Source organism: Carcharhinus amblyrhynchos, chromosome 5 (genome assembly GCF_965287045.1).
Source record: "Carcharhinus amblyrhynchos chromosome 5, sCarAmb.v2.hapA, whole genome shotgun sequence".
Taxonomy (NCBI): domain Eukaryota; kingdom Metazoa; phylum Chordata; class Chondrichthyes; order Carcharhiniformes; family Carcharhinidae; genus Carcharhinus; species Carcharhinus amblyrhynchos.
In genome coordinates this window covers 54533378-54550961 of record NC_137328.1, presented here as the reverse complement: position 1 = coordinate 54550961, position 17584 = coordinate 54533378, and the positions used below count along the sequence as shown (strand labels likewise).

Below are 17584 nucleotides of genomic sequence, written 5' to 3'. Positions count from 1 at the left end.
CAATACTTTTCATTGTATTCCAATACATGTGAGAATAATAAATCAAATCAAATCAAACATTCTCTTTGCTTCACATTCACTATTCCAATTCTCCTTCTTTGGTTTTCAGCTTAGTTCTCTTCTGAACTATGAACTTTACGTTATTATAAGCCTCCTTTTTTGTTTTAGATTCATTTCAATATATTTAATCATCCATGGATCTCCAGCTTTGGAAAATGCGTCCAGTCTGTACCTAAACTGGTTGGATGCCAATCTGAGTGTTCACTTAGCTTTGCCCTCTAAACTTTGATTCCAATCTACCAGGCCAGACCCTTTTAAAAATCACTGAAATTAGTCCTCCTCCTGTTGAGTATTTTCACATCTGATTATTTTCCCCCTTGCTCTTTTCCATAAATTTTCCGAACCTAATGGTATTGTGTTCACATGAAAAGTAAAAGGTGTAATGCTGGAAGCGTTAACCGGGTTAATTCCGCTTTAAATCCCGAAGAGGAATTTGGGAATTACATGCGTTTGGACATAACACCACCGACAGCAATTTCTACCCTTTTTGTGGGAGGGATTTCAATTGAAACAATCAAAAATCTGCCTCCTAGCTGACTTCAGAAAATTCTGCAGATTCCTGCGATTGGATTTCATGTTTGCAAAGAGACGAAAGCAGGAAAGTAAATAGCACTGGGGCTGGGCTGAGCTGAGAGGGTGGACACACTCAGAGAGAGAGAGAGAGAGGCGATTCTGAAAGAACAGAGCAATACATCCAAAGGGGAAATGTGCAAACGCCACAGTGAGAGCGAAGTGGTGAGGTTGACGGGCTGTAAGTTTCAGTGCATTACTGACACCTAAGGGAGCTGGACATCCTGTCCACTTTCTCCAGGGTGGCTCCTTTGCAGAAGCAAACTGTGAGTAGAGTGCAAATTAAATTAAAAAAAAACAATGTTGTTTTGTGTGCGTGTGGAATAAATGTAATCCTGAGGGGGGAGCTGTCTATGTGAGTGTTGCTGTGGGTGTGAGGGTAGTGAGTGAGCGAGCAGCCTGTTGTATTGGCTGTGTCTCTCCGGTAACCAGGGCAAGCTGTGTGTGTGTGTGTGTGCTCGGTGCCGGAAAGCTGGAGCAATTCCCCGGGAGCCAGGCGGCCAGTTCCGGGGTGAGCACAGGCTGCAAACTTCCATGTTTCATTCTCAAACGCCGCCCTTCGCCTCGGGGTAAGGGGGGGGGGGGGGGGGGAGGAGGTGGATGTTACATTTCTTCCTCTTCTGCCAGCGCTCCCGGTGCAGCGGCCGCTCGCTGCGGAGAGCGGGGCTGCTCTCGCTGCGGCTTTCGCCCACATTCATGTCGCTGGGCTTTGCGGTCTGGGCTGATTCTGGGGCGCAAGGCCGCGGCTCCAGCAAAGCACACACTCTGTGTGTGTGTGTGTGTGTGTGCCTTCTTCCAGCCTGCAATCCTCCCAAAGCAACCGGCAAGTGGGGTTAACATTTGACAGGGAGTGGGGTAAGATCATCAAGATTGAGGTTGAATTAAATGCATATATAATAAATATAGGGATGGAATTCAGACATAGTTTGAATTGAAATGACTGGTGTTGGGAGGGCAGTTCCTGTTGCTTGTATTCTTCTTGAAACGATGTGTGTTAGATCTCCCTCCTGTCCAGCTGCTGTGTTACTGTGCTTGTTCTGCTGAGGAATCAGCAGCCAGTCCCCTCACCAAGATTGGGTGTCGCTGACTTTGTGTTGGATTACAATAGACGTGATTTTTTTTTGTTGTGGTTGTGGCATTGTTTTGAATGTATAAACGCGATTCTTTAACAGTGCACCGTGTGAAATGTGGTTTTATTCCGAGTGACACACAGCTTCAAACCACCTAATGCAACAACCATATTTTTTTAAAAAAAATATTGAGGAACGCCCTTGATTTCATTTGGTTAAAAGGGGGGGGGGGGGAAAAACAAGTTCTGGTGTGAAAGAGTCATTTTAACTTTTTTTTTGCACAGGGCAGGGATGCACTTTCTCGTGGCGAGGGAGCAGGGAGGGTCTCCCTGATGATAGATGCTGAAATTGGTAACCTTTCCAGGGCTGATTGTGCGCCGGGATGCAGTAACCCGTTACCATGACCGTGTTCAAGCAGGAAAATGTGGACGATTACTACGAAATCGGCGAGGATCTGGGGAGGTGAGTGTTTGCAATTTCACAGCACGGATATTGGGATCAAGGAATCTTGTGTGTGAGAGGGAGAGAGGGGCGTGTGGGGCTGGAACAATAGCTAGAATCGTTTCCATTTACTGTATCCTCTGTCAGGTAATGGATCCATTTTGTCAAGGGGGAGTGGGGGTTGTGAAGGTGTGTGGCTGAAATTATGCCCAGTTTAATTCCCTTTCAACTGACAAAAGCCAGAATCTTATTTCTTGCTTTAATTTCTAATAAACGTGCTTGTGTTGGTGTATCATGTTGTACTCATGATAGTGGCAGTTCTATAGGTTTAGTAATGGCCAAGGTAGATGTGAGACGTATGGCTTGCAGTATTATCATAATTCTCATTTGGTTGATTTATTTCATTGTCCTGAAAACTCAACTCAATGGAGATATTTATACTGATTTAACCTATTTGTGGTGATGTTTCTCTTGGAAGGACCTTATTGACTTTGAATAGAGTTGGTTAAGTGTTTCCTCTGTCGGTGTCAAGGGCTTGAAAGTTATGTATGAGTATTTGGAAGATTTGTGGTGTTTAGCCAAATCTTGGTTATAGGGGACGCTTGAACAGAAATAGTATGTATTAGCATGTGTAATAGTACGCCAGTATGTTAACACAAAAAATGCCTGAAAAACTGCATGACAAAAGGGAGTTTTTAAAGAGCAGGCTGATCCCTAGCTTCACTCTTCTCTAAACTGTTGTTTCCAGGTTTGGCCTGGATTTGGATTACAAATATAACTCCTAGCTTTTTCTCTCTATGACAAAACCACCTCCTCTAACATCAACTGTGAGGTGTTCATGGACTTGACACTGTTCTAAAAACTGCCTTTGCTGATTCCTTCTGTTTCTCTGCCTCTCAGGTTGCCCTGCCTTAGTCCTGAAATCATATTTTTCCCTTTTTTCGCCTGTGTTCCCCTCATGTCATCTCCAAGCTTAGGTTGTTTGGAAAACCCACTTTCCAATCCCTGGACCTTATTCCCATCAAACTGCTGAGCATGCAAGTTCCTTTCCTGTTTATTGTGTTAGCTGGTATTGGTCATGATTCTCTGTCTTCTGTCTGCATGCTTCAGATCTGCTACTATCATTCCTGTCTTAAAAAGCCACAGTTCCATCCCTCCATCTCTGCAAGCTATCACTTCATTTCCAATCCCTCTTTTCTTTCAAATCCTTATACGTATTATTGCCTCCCCGATCTGTTTGTCCTTCCTACCGCCCCCATGTTTGGATCCCTCCTGACAGGTTTCCACACACTGCTATCCTAATGAAACGGTTCTTAGCAAAGTCATAAATGGCATCCTGTAAGACAGTGATGGAGTAAACATTCCCTCTTCATCCCTTTGACACGTCTGCAACTTTTGAGATGGCTGTTCCCCCACCAGCGTCCCTCCACTGTTGACCAGCTGGTTTGAGCTGTCCTCACATGGTTCCATTTTCATTTATTCATTATAGCCAGAGAATTAATTCAGTGGCTTCTCATTCTGTTCTCATACCTTTAGCTCTAGTCTCCCTGGCTATGAAGACCCTAAGCTTTGCAATTACCTCTAAATCTCCTCTTTTTCTTTCTCTCTTCTGAGGCTCTCCTTAACATCCAGGTTTTCAGTCATCTTCCCTAACATGCTCTTATGTGGCTAAGTGTCAAATTTTGTTTGGTAAGACACCTGTGAAACACTTTAAAACGTGTTATTATGTTAAAAGTACTTTGTAAATACAAGATTTTGTTACAGTATGTGTGTGCTGTAGCATGTCAGTATATTACTATTATGTTTATTTAGTTTACTTGAATGCAAGCATGTTGTTTTACAGCTAAGGGTGAAGTTATTCTCTTGCACTGATTAGGATTATTGCGATTCTTATCTAGAGTTCAGGTCACATTAACTGGAAAGTGAAACCTGTGATTAGAAATTTTGTGCAATTGCTTCAGCCATTCTCAACCCAGCAGCCTGTGAGGAATCAGTTTAGTACTGTGTGTATTATGTCTAACCTCTCGGATAGCTTACATTTTATTGCACTGCACCAATCACTCCAAATTGGAGTCTGTGTTTGAAATAAAGCGTGAGGTCATGTACTGCAACACATTTTTCCTTGAAAACAGCTCTCAAGTGTTTTTGCGGAAGCTATTTTTACATTGTTCCCATTTGTTCAACTAATGGTTTACTATATGTAGTAGTAAATTGGATGTGAAACAGGCACTTTCCTGGTCTCTTAATGCTGAGCTTTTCTGACAGATAGCACTGGAGTTCATGTTAGCCCCCACTTGTTAAAACACTCATCGAAATCTGTGCTCAGTGCATTTGTATTCTGACATGCTGCCATTTAATGAAAGGAATAATGGGTGGTTGGGAAAATGCCATGTTCATAAACAGATTTCCGATATTAATCTGCAGAAAATTGTCAGATTTCTCTTTTCAGTTGGATTCCTGTGGATGTTTTGCTACAGGAGATCATATAAGTTGCTGTGGTGTGATCCAGAGCAGATTTCACACATTGTGGTGGCTTCCTGTGCACTGTATGACCTTTCTCTTCAGAAATGGAACAGGAGGCCCTGGAGGAAAAAGGCAAACATGGTGCGGCAGAATAAGCCACCAGTAGGAAGAGTTCAGATTGACGCAGGGAGCTGTCAGGGGAATACATTGATCACCAGGAGACATTCTGAAGAGAACGACACCCCCTCCTGCCTACACTACCCTAGCAACATAAGCTGCTTTGCCGCTCTGCATTATGCCATAAGTATTTTTTTATTCCTATAGTGAAAAAAAGATAGAGCCAGGTTTATTGTGTCACCATTCCTCCCAGTACTTCAAGTTGAGTAATAGGTAAAACACCTCAAGTTTTTGTTACAAACGTAATCTGAATGTGATCTTTTGTGTTATGGGTTTGCAATGAACTGTTGCATATTTTACTAGGAGATTAATTTTCATTTAAAGTAATGCGCTTTCTAAAAACAGGGCACTGGCAGCATGTGTTTCTGCCTAAAGTTTATCTACTGCGTCCTTGATCCTGACCATGTTCTTGCAGGGAGGGCTAGAGTTAAGGCCAAGCTCCTGTAAGTTATGCGGTTCTTACTGGTGGAAGATCGCCGATCAGAAGAACCCTTCAAATCCCTCCCCCCGCCCCCCCCCAACCCATCCAGCCAAAGAAAAGTGTAGAAAGAGGTCAGAGTGAAAGGGAGAGTGATAAAAATGCATCATTTTAGATTTTAAAACAATTATTGAGTGTGTAAGTAAACACTTCTATACTTGGGTTATAACAACCAGATTGTACACTTGATTTTCCATTTAACAAAATACTGCATTTTCTCCATATGCACAGCAGCAAGTAAATAATATGATTGAAATTCTGTGACAGTCATGCAGAATCTAATTACTGAATAAATGCCTCTTTATTTCAGCACGTTATTTGCTGCTCTATGTTTGAGTCCGGCAAATTGGCTTTATGTGTAAGCCATGGCATGGTTGGTTGCACTCTCACCTCTGAATCAGAAGGTTATGCACTGAAGTGGTATACCAGAGACTCGAGCACACAATCTAAGCTGGCACCCATTGCAGTACTGAGGGAGTGCGGCCCTGTTGGAGTTGCTGCCTTTCGGATGAGACATTAAACTATCTGCCCTCTCGTGGACATTCATTAGGTCCTGTGGCATTATATCGAAGAAGGTGTCTTGGCTCTGATAAAAGTAAATTGTCTAATTGTTTTCGCATTACTGTTTATGGGAACTTGCTGTGTGTAAATTGGCTATTGCATTTCCTGCACAATGGTATCTCAACTTCAAAAGTTAATTGGCTGTGAAGTGTTTTGGGATGTCCTGTGGTCCTAACATATTATATAAATGCAAGTCTTTTTTCTGCTATGCCACATTGTAAAATATCCATTTGGGGTTTCCATTACCAGTGAATTCATGTCCGAGCATATGGTACCTTCGTGAGAGTAAACAAGGGATGGGTGTAAATTGGCAGAGGAAGGATTTAGATCTGATTTTAAAAGGTGTGTAAAATTGGAATTCTCTGCCCGTTGAAGTGGTGGAGGCTACCTCGCCAAATATATTTAAGTCACGGGTAGATAGGTTTCTGATAGACAGGGGAATTAAGGGTTATGGGGAGAAAGCGGGAAAGTGGAACCGATCCACTTCAGATCAGCCGTGATCTTATTGAATGGCGGGGCAGGCTCGAAGAGCTAGATGGCCTACTCCTGCTCCTATTTCTTATGTTCTTATTTTTTCCTCTTTTGGATAAGGTGCTAAATTATAATATGGTCACATCTTGCTCCATCTTAATAGAGATGATTGTCTGTAGTTTCAAGTTCAGTTTAATTCCTGAAACATTCTTCTTGGGAAACGAGTGAAAACAAACTGTTGCTCCTTATTTAGAAGCATATCACAAGCAACATTTGGTTTGAAAATACTTGGGTGGAAACCAACTTGCAGCAATTTATTTTTATCTTTGAGCAATGAGAATGGATTGAAGTTCGTTAAGACTCAGTTAACTGATCAGGAAAATCAGATGGTGCGGTATTTTTGCGACCTTTTTGCTCTGACCTGTATGAAGGTGCCCAGAATGAATTCAGCCCTTGAGCTCACATGTTATTTTTCAGTAGATTATGCTGATTAGTCTCGTTGATTTCCTTAAACAGAGTTTTGCGATTCTTCTAAGCAGAAACGGTAACATTACAGCCTTTTGGAATGGATTGCCCAAACCTTCTTGTGCTTTATATTTCAGTTCTTGAGAGACTTAGGATAGTTATGGGCTTTAGCCCGTCCAGCACTTAAACCAAAACCCTCCTCATGTCAATGTAAAAGATCTTATTACACCAATTGAAGAAGAGAAGAGATCTCCTCAATGTATTGGTCAATATTCATGCGTCAGCCAGCATCATTAAAACTGATTCTCTGGCTATTTCTTTCAAAGTGTGGTGGGAATCTGGAACTCACTGCCTGGAAAGGTGGTGGAGGTAGAGACCCTCATGACATTTAAGATGTATTTAGAGCCATGAATGCCAAGGCATTCATGACTTGGGTCAAGTGCTGGAAAATGGGATTATGATAGATTAAATCATAGTCATACAGCCCATCAAGTCTGCACCGACAATAACTACCACTAATCCCATTTTCCTGCACTTGTTCCATATTCTTGAATGTTATAGTTCAAGTGCTCATTCAATTTTTTTTAAAAAGGTGATAAGGTTTCCAGCCTCCACAACTTCCCAGACAGTGCATTCCAGATTTGCACCACTCTGGGTGATTTTTTTTTTTCAAATTCCCTCTGAATTTCTTCCCCTTACCTTAAAATTATGCCCCCTGCATAATTGATCCCTCAAACAAGGGAAACTGCTGCTCCATCCTCACCCTGTCCGTCCCCTCATAATCTTTTACACCTTAATCATGTTTCCCTGCCCCAGCCCCCTCTGCTGTAAAGAAAACAATCCCAGCCCCCTCTGCTCTAAAGAAAACAATCCAAGCCTATCTAATCTCTCCTTATAGCTTAAATGCTTGATCCCAGGCAACATTTTGGTGAACCTCCTCTGTGCCCCCTCAAGTGCATCACATCCTTCCTATAGTGAGGTGACCAGAACTGCACACAGTCCTCCAGCTGTAGCTGAACCAACACTCCATACAATTCCAACATTACCTCCTTGCTCTTATACTTTACGCCATGAATGATCAAAGCAAGTATCCCATATGCCTTTTTAACTATTCTATTCACATGCTCTGCCAACTTCAGGGATCTGTGAATAATTACCCCAGGTTCACTCTGTTTCTCTGAGCTTCCCAGTACGCTGCCATTCATTAAATACTCCCTCGTCTTGTTTCTTCTTCCAAAGTGCATCACCTGACAACTATCAGGGTTAAATATTATCTGCCGCTGTTCTGTCCATCTGTATCTTCCTGTACCTATGACCATCTCTACCATTTATGTATATAACAAACAACAAGGGTCCTAGTACTGATCCTTGTGGTACACCACTGGACACTAGCTTTCAGTCACTTGAACAGACTTCTACACTACCCTTTGTGTCCTATTACTCAGCCAGTTTCTGATCCATCTCACCAAGTTTCCTGAATTCCACATGGTTTAACCTTCTCAATCAGTCTCCTGTGCAGGACCTTGTCAGAAGCTTTGCTAAAATCCATATAAATTTAATCAAGCTTCCCTCATCCACACACTTGATCGCATTTTTGAAAAACTCAATCAAATTTGTTCGGCATGACCTCCCCCTGACAAAGTCACGTTGACTATCCTTAATCAACCCATACCTTTCCAAGTGTGTATTTTCTCCAATAGTTTCCCTACCACCGGCGTGAGATTCACTGGTCTGTAATTTCCTGGTTCATTTCTACCACCCTTCGTGAAAAGTGGAACCACGTTTACTGTCCCGCAGTCCATCAGCCCTTTCCCTGTGGCCAGAGTGGAATAAAAGTTTGTGTCAGAACCCCTGCAATTTCCTGCCACATCTCCCACACAACCAGGGGATTTGTCTACTTTTAAGCCTGTTAGAGCCACCAGTACCTCCCCATTTCCTATGTCAAACTGTGCAAGTTCCTCCCAATCCCTTTTCTTGAATTCTGTACCTACATTCTCCTTTTCTTGAGTAAAGACTGAAGAGAAGTATTCATTTAACATCCTTCCAATATCCTGTGGCTTCACACACGTATTATCTCCCTTAGTCGCTGATGGGCCCTTCTCTTGGTTAACCTCTTCCCTTTTAATGTATTTATAAAATATCTTGGGATTCTTTTTAACCCTGTTTGCAAGTCGTTTTTCATGCCCTCTTCTAATTGCCTTCTAGAGCTCCCTCTTGCACTTCCTATGTTCCTCTCGGGCTGCAGTTGAATTGCTCCCTTTGGAATTGCTAAAAGCCTTTCTCCTCTTCCTCATCCAGTCCTGAATTGTCCTACACATCCAGGGTTCCCCGGAGTTATTGATCTTACATTTCCCCCTATAGGGTACATGTTGGACTTGTACTTTACCCATTTCCTTTTTGAATGCATGCCCCCCCCCATATCTGTGCTGTAAACTTACCCACAAGGAATTGTCATTTCTCCCCCCGCTCCACACCCACACCTAGTTTATTTAACTACACCCCCCAACCTTGTTTGTTTTTTGACTAGCACAGATGTGACTGGCTGAAGGACCTTTTTCTGTGCTGTATACCTCTCTGACTATCTCATTGCTGTTTCAGACTGGCTGTCACATTTTCCTACATTACAACATTGATTACACTTCAAAAGCAATTAATTGATTGTGACACACTGTGACTCTGTGTAAATGTAAAATCATTTTGTTTTATCCCCTTGATTTTCACTGCTTAATTAGATGATGTCTGTCCTAGTAACTTTTTTTTATAACTAGGGTTTGTTTTAATGGACATCAAAATTGAAAATTCAAGAATCCAGGAAGAAATGTTCTGCTTCGGCCACATGTTGTAAATTGGAAATATTAGTATAGGACTAGCAATTTCACAGTTATTTGGTTTGTGATCTTCTTAAATTAAAGTACTCATTAATATCGCTTGAAGTCTAGAAAATGGTTAACCATGGTTCTGTAAAACTCAAACCTTTTGTAATTCTTGCTTGTTTCTTCTCTTCCCCTACTGTACCATTTCACTAAGAGGGAAATTGTTACACCAAAAAATGCTGATAAATATAAAGATGAGTGAAATGTTAATTGCTGGTCCTCCTATCTGTGTTCCAGATAATTACCATCTATTCACATTCCATTGATACCTCTCAATCATTTTCAGTCTTGAAATTAATCAAATGTAGATTTTCAGATGATCAAAGCCACTGTTGTTAACAATGTTGTTAATAACTATTTCAAGGCCAGATAGATTTTATGAAATTTTGTTTAACTATTTTCACCTTTTCCTGTTGTGACAAAGTCGGTGGCTATTTGTTCTGGAAAGTGAAGGGAGGAGCGAATGGAGTAGATATTGGTAGCCTATCTATTCCCTTCCCTACCCCTCTCTCTTCCATGATCTAGGTTGCGCTCAGACAAATTGTATTGCCTACTCTGCTGTTAGTACAGCACCTGAATTGAGGCAGAACAGGGATTAAACCTGGGAGTTTGCTCACTGAGCTCTCGGAAGATCTCCTCGCTATAACGCATCCTTAAAAATTGTAGCGATCTCGTGGATGTTTTAGCAAATTGTTAGTCTGAGTATCTGCTTTTCAGTGAGCGTTTCAAACACCCTAATTACCATAGCATTCTTTAGTAATTGTATAATTAATCTGGCTAAGGGACATATGGAGTGGAATGCATTGTTAGCAGATGAGCACTGATTTAGACTGGAGGGTCACCAATTTGTAACCTAGTTATTACTCATTTAAGGTTGCTATCTTGATTGAATGGAGGTTTTGTCAGCTCAGTTAGTCATCCAGACAATTATTTTGCTAGAACAAGAACCCAGATTTTGGAGAAGATTAATTTAGCTAGGTTAAACAAAACTAAATCTGGATTTTTTTTTGTTAATATAAATTCCAGTATATACAAATATTCATGCTTATACAGTGGGTTATAGCAAGCATTATTAAAATAATCTTCAGTGCTTTCATAAACCTGTGCTCTGCTGGTAATTCTTTAAGATGCTCCTACACTTGGATCAAATAGATGGGGTTCTCATAATGGTGTAATACACAACCCGGAGAGAAGTGGAGGCTGGATTGTGTAATATTTTTAAGTCTGAGGTTAGATTGATTCTTGATTGTATCAAAGGGGAGGGGATGAAGGGAAAATTGAGTTGATCTTATAGTAACATAGGTATTAGGAACAGAAGTAGGCAAGTTCAGCCCCTGGAGCCTGCTCTGCCATTCAATCAGATTATGGCTGATCTCTCCTTGATCTCAAGTCCACCTCGCCACCTATTCCCCAGGTCCTCTTATCCCTTTTTTTTAAAATGGTGGAGCAAGTTCAAGGGGTCTGCTCTTAATTTGTGCCTCCAGTTGGTGTCAATTTTCCAGAGTTAGGAAGTGGACAAAAATCCACAATGCTTCCTGCTTGAAGTTGTAAATCTGTTGTCATTATGAGCTGGAGTTCAAATTGGACGTGATTGCTGCATCCTTGGATTGAAGGACATATCCTGTCCAAAGCTGCTGAAAAAAAATTCACTGGATAAAGTTATGGAAGACGGCAAGCAACTGAAACTACACTGAGCAAGAGTGAGTGCCTTCAGGAGAGGGTAGAGCTGTGGGGCTGGGGAAATTATGCCAGTGGGCTGTTTTCCAGGTACTTTAAATTCAGAATCACAACTCCTTTGGGTTGTTTTTGCTAAATCTAGAATTATTGAGCTTGGCATTCCATTCAAGTCACTCCACAATACTGAAAAGAAAAGGATATTTTGCGTCGAATTTCGTAGAATGGTTACAATGCAGAAGGAGGCCATTTAGTCTATCATGCCTGGGTGCACTCTCGCTGTCATCCAAATGACTTACAATCTGGAATTTCTTCGAGTCAAAACTGATGAGAATTAAATAATTTACATTTATATAGCTGTCATGGACAAAGTTTATGCATTTTCTTAATGTCTGTGATCAATATGATTTGTTTGCAAAGTCTTGCATTTTCTTACTCTCAGAGTGACTGTCCCAGTTTAAATGATTTCACCAGCAAGCTTTTCTGTGAGATTTAAAATAATGCTTTTTTTAATCCCACATTTGGTTTAAATGTGACAGTCAGTCATTTGGTACAAAGATCAGATACACAGGAAGATAAAAGGTAGCAAGGTCCTATAAACAACAATGAAGTGGATGACCAGTTAAACTTGTAGTTGTGGTGATTGAACATTGGCCTGCAATATCTTATAGATATCTGTTGTTAGGGTGCTGGATCCAAACCCCAAGCTACATTGTGAGGCCAGATTGGACTGCAACAATTTTTCTATTTTGACATAAATGTAAGGAATGATTCCACTGACAAATTAGGAATCTTTTTATCAAAAACAAGCTTTATTCATAATACAGTTTAACTATAACTCTAGCAAAATGAGAGTTTAACCTTCAACTGTTGAGCAATCTTTAAACATGAAAAGAAACAACTCTTAATTTCTAACTTATCACTATTTCAGTTCCAGACAAGCAACTGTCTTCCTACAAATTTAACCCACTTTAAATACACTTAGCAAATGCAGTTATACTTACTTTAAATTGTGGTAATAGCCATGGAAGTTCCAGAGAGACTTTTCAGAGATGGAAAGAGCTGCTTGTTGGCTTCTACCTTTAAACAGCCTCCTCCAGCAACTGAACACACAAACTGTTTTTTCTCGGCTACAAGCCTAGCTCCCCTGACTTCTAATATCACATGACTATATGACCCTGTATACCTAACTCACCTTCCATTACTTTAATCAAAAAAATCTTAGGCATTCTTTCTCATTTGTGAACAAAACACAATTAGCTCTATTCTAAGCAAACACTACAGGGCTAAAATGAGTAGGTATCCTGCTTTCCAGCAGTTGCTGCTTTCCCTCCAGACATACCAACTGCTTTGAGAAAAAATATCATTGAACTTTATGTTTCGGTAGAGTGTTTAAAATATATCAATAGCACAGTATCATCACATTATACATGTAAATAGGGCCTCAGGTCTTATCTGAAACACAGCTCCTCAGTCATTGAAATAGTCTTAGATTGCATGTTGAATTCTTGCAGTGATGTTTGATCTCACAAAATTTTGACTGAGACAGAGTTCTATCACCAAACAGACAATTAATCAATTAAACTGGGTAAAAAAAATCTATATTGCAAAGACAACAATTTAGTTTATGCACACTGCCTTTATCGGAGTAAAATATCCCCAAGGGGCGCTTCACAGGATCATTACAAAACAAAATAGGTCAAAATTGTTGTCCCTGTGTCTGTGTGAGCTTCCTCTGGTTTACTGCCACAGTCCAAAGATATGCAGGTTAGATGCATTAGCCATAGTAAATGTGCGGTGTTACGCGGGGTAGAGAACCTGTGTTAGATACTGTGGCGAAGAGTTGGTGCAGACCCAGTGTATCACATGGCCTCCTTTTGCTCTGTACAGATTCTATGATAAGGCACTCTTCCCGCTCAAAAAAGACAGTAGGACTAGGGGGCACAGCCTCAAGATAAAGGGGAGGCGGTTTAGAACGGAGTTGAGGAGGAACTTCTTCACTCAAAGGGTGGTGAATCTCTGGAATTCTCTGCCCGTTGAAGTGGTGGAGGCTGCCTCGCTAAATATTTTTAAGAAGCGGGTTGATGGGTTCTTGATAAGAGAGGGGATTAAGGGTTATGGGGAGAGGGCGGGAAAGTGGAACTGAGCAGCGACAGATCAGCCATGATCTTATTGAATGGCGGGGCAGGCTCGAAGGGCTAGATGGCCTACTCCTGCTCCTATTTCTTATGTTCTTATGTTCTTATTAGGCCAGATACCAAAAGCTTTGTCAAAAATGTAGGTTTTAAGGAGTTTTTCTCTTCCCCCTTCTGTTTCAATGCTTGTATATATTTTGTTCTGCATTGTACATCAGTTTATTGTTTGACCTATAGGAAAGATGTAGACATCACTGGGCTTCTAAATGTTGTCTGAAATATTTTAAACTTCCCCTTTGGTTTTGTTTTATTTCTTATTCGTTTCTCAAAGTGCATGGACATTTATGAAGTCTGGTGTGGTCCCAACCAATTAAACTGCTCAGGCTTGGTATGGACTCCACCAATGTTGGAGAAATGGCACTAACCATTTGCCAGAAGAATTGAATGTCACTAATAAAATAAACTTCCAAAGTCAACTATAATCTGGTAAATTCCAAAATCCAAAAATAACTTGGTCTGAAACATTTTTGATTTAAAAAGGTGCATTTTTTGATATTCAGAGCACCTAATGATTTTTGACAGTTTGGTAAGCATTTACCTACTCTTAAGGCTCTGTGGAAATTAGTGAAAATTGAAACTGCCTGAGGTTCTATCAGATGTTTGCATTTCTTAATCCCTTGTATTGTACTAATCCAGAATGTTGTACTGATAAAGTTGAATGTTCAAGAAGTTTCAGTCTGCTATTTGCACCATGTTAACAGGCAATTACTGTAGTGATGAGATTGTGGATGTAGCTGCCAATGAATCGCAGACACGGTTGCTGAATATTTTTGAAAAAAACAGGCAATGTATGGGTCACCTTTTTGGTTTTAATGTCCACACCATATGACACATTGAATCACAAAACATCACACTGACTGGTGGGCACTGTACATTTGATTGCATGATGCTTGTGAGAGGAATGCAAAGAATCATCCCTGTTTCTTGACATGACCACTAAGTAGTAAAGGTCAAGCATTTGAAGCACTTTACTTGGTCTTGAGTTCTGGGACTGTGTCAGGCTTAAGGCTGGGAAGGAGGGGGCCTAATATACTCAATCTAGGTTGCAAATCCTTTATTTTCACCATCCGTCCAACTCACTCGTAGCAACATGTGCATGTTGCATAATATATCAACGTTCATGAAATATTAACAGCCTCTTCACTTCTGAAGAAAGATTTTTCTGGCCATCCGACAATTTGTTCACTGCTTCAAATGCTACTTGTCATAGTCGAATATACGATCGTTTTTGAAAGAGATCCTGCCTTCAGTGCCAAACAAATTCTACTCATACCAAAACTTATTGATACTGACCAAATTGCAATAAATTTGTGAATTGTTTGATCGACTAATGGCCTCAAATTTTAAACAGTTATGTTTTTGTAAAAACAGAAAATACCACAAAGCATTCAGCCACACAGGCTGCCTCTGTGGAGAGAGAAAAACAGTTAATTTTCAAGTAAGTAGCCTTTCATCAGAACTGGAAGACATTAGAAAATGATTAGTTTTCAAGCAAGTAAACAGCTGGGGAAGTGGAAGAATAAAGGAGTTGGTTTACAAGGGCAGTAGTGATGGCAAGCACTGGTCCACAGGCTGCCTCCACACACACACACACACACACACACACACACACACCCCTCCCAATAGCTCTGATGCAACTAACCTCTGTTACCATCACCGGCAGTCTGAGATGTTAGTGGGTGAGATATAAAGCTGATGGCCAATGACTGTAAAGTGACCAGTAGAAAGATGAACAGTGCCTTGAACTTGTGTTGAGCATCTATTTGAGCCAGTGTAGGTAGCTGCCGTTGGAGAGAGATTACTGTGTATGTGGGGTAGAGAATTCATTTGGTAAGTGACTGGAAGTTCAGGATCAAGCTTGTGGACTGAAGGTATTCGGCACAGTGATTGTTTGGCCTTCCTGAGGTAAAGGGTAACACACAAGTAATGAATGCAGTATGCCGTGTTGAAGAAATATGAATAAATTGTTGTTTAATCTGGAAAGTATATTTAGGGCCCTGGATAAGAGAAAATAAAGGGCAGGTCCTGTGTCTCCCGTGCTTGCTGGGAAAGTGCCGGGCATGACGTAAGAGTGCTTAAAGCTCCATAGCAAGTGATTCGTTTTCACTTCATAACATGCTAAGAAAATGGAGAAATCAGTAGCGGCATGGTGGCACAGTGGTTAGCACTGCTGCGTCACAGCTCTAGGGACCTGGGTTTGATTCCTGGCTTGGGTCACTGTCTGTGTGAAGTTTGCACATTCTCCTTCTGCGTGGATGTCCTCCCACAGTCCAAAGATGTGGGTGTTAGGTTGATTTAGCCATGCTAAAATTCCCCTTTAGTGTCCTGTGATGCATAGATTAGAGAGATTAGTGGGTAAATATGCAGGGATATGGAGGTAGGACCTGGGTGGATTTGTGATCAGTGCAGACTTGATGGGCCGAATGACCTTTTTCTCTTTACTGTAGGGATTCTATGAATAGTGCAGGAAGTGATATATGGATTGTGCTAGACATGAAAAACCTGCAGATTTGCAGTTCCTTTAAAGATTAGCATGTGGCCACTTTATTGTTTGTGCTGAACTGTTTCAAGGTTCTTAACAGCACCTGGCACACACAAAGTATACATTTTTATGATGCTGCTATCACGGTTATCCAAAACCATTATCCATATGTGTTCATTTAGTAAGGACAAAAGTATGAAATTGCCATATTAGAACTTTATTTTGCCCATGCAGAACCAATTCAGGTCTTGTGGCATAGTGGGTAGTGTTTATGCCTCTGAGCTAAAGGTTCCAGCTTCATGCCCAATTCCAGGGCTTGATAGCCACAGAAGATGCGCTGATAGTGTGGCCACACATGTTGATTATTAATTTGATTTATTATTGTCACATGTATTAGTATACAGTGAAAAGTATTGTTTCTTGTGCAATATACAAACAAAGCATACCATTCATAGAGAAGGAAAGGAGAAAGTACAGAATATAGTGTTAACAGTCATATCTAGGGTGTGGAGAAAGATTAACTTAGTACAAGATAGGTCCATTCAAAAGTCTGATGACAGCAGGGAAGAAGCTGTTCTCGAGTCAGTTGATACGTGCTCTCAGACTTTTGTATCTTTTTCCCAATTGAAGAAGGTGGCATACAGTATGTCTGGGGTGTGTGGGGTCCTTGATTATGTTGGCTGCTTTTCCAAGGCAGCAGGTAGTGTAGATAGTCAATGGATGGGAAGCTGGTTTATCTGATGGATTGGGTTTCGTTCACAACCTTTTGTAGTTTGTTGTGGTCTTGGACAGAGCAGGAGTCGTACCAAGCTGTGGTGCAACCAGAAAGAATGCTTTCTATGATACATCTGTAAAAGTTGGTGAGATTCGTAGCGGATTTGCCAAATGTGTAAATCCTTCCAATGTGCCAGCGACAAGAGTGGGAGAATCTTCTGGTCAGTCATGCTTGATGTGAGGTGGCGCCCCTCAAACTATAGCCTTTGGTGACAGATTAGCACCCTGTCCCAGGAAAAAACTAGCAACGTAAATAGATGTAATCATAGAATCCCTACGGTGTAGAAGAAGACCATTCAGCCCATCGAGCCTGCATTGCCAACAATCCCACCAAGACCCTATCCCTATTACTCCACGTATTTACCCTGCTAATCACCCTGACACTACGGGGCAATTTAGCATGGCCAATTAACCTAATCCGCACATCTTTGGACCGCAGGAGGAAACCGGAGCACCCGGAGGAAACACATGCAGACACGGGGAATAAGTGCGAACTTTACACAGTCGCCTGAGACTAGAATCAAACTCGAGTCCCTGACGCTGTGAGGCAGAGGTGCTAAACACTCTACCACCGTGCCACCATGCATGTGCTTCATCTGCCTCTAGGGTGGGAAGAGAATCAGAAATAAAAGCCCAAAATCCATAACTGCCAGTAAAGTGAAGGTGGAAATAATGGAACCATAATTTATTATGTCAGTGCACCTGATAGTACCTGCAATTGAGGTTTTAAATGTTTTTGTGCAGCAAATCTCTGAAAGTATGAGCTGAAAATACCATAACAAAAGAAACCAAAAATAAGATTGGAAAATGCTAGAAAAACTCAGCAGGTT

General features: G+C 41.1%; 1 protein-coding gene across 5 annotated transcripts in view; it reads left to right on the top strand.

Annotated features, from left to right (window-relative positions):
• The first annotated feature begins 731 nt into the window (after window positions 1-731).
• dapk1 (death-associated protein kinase 1) overlaps window positions 732-17584 on the top strand; it is a 198253-nt gene continuing 181400 nt past the window's right edge. Inside the window, exons 1-2 of one of the 5 annotated variants that reach the window (XM_080188807.1) lie at window positions 732-896; window positions 1985-2162. In XM_080188807.1, coding sequence (XP_080044933.1) covers window positions 2101-2162 — 62 coding nt within the window. In that variant the 5' untranslated portion in view covers window positions 732-896; window positions 1985-2100. Of the gene's footprint in view, window positions 897-1057; window positions 1200-1263; window positions 1486-1984; window positions 2163-17584 lie in introns of those variants that run through there. The other 4 variants (XM_080188809.1, XM_080188808.1, XM_080188806.1 and 1 more) reach the window with 4 other exon arrangements.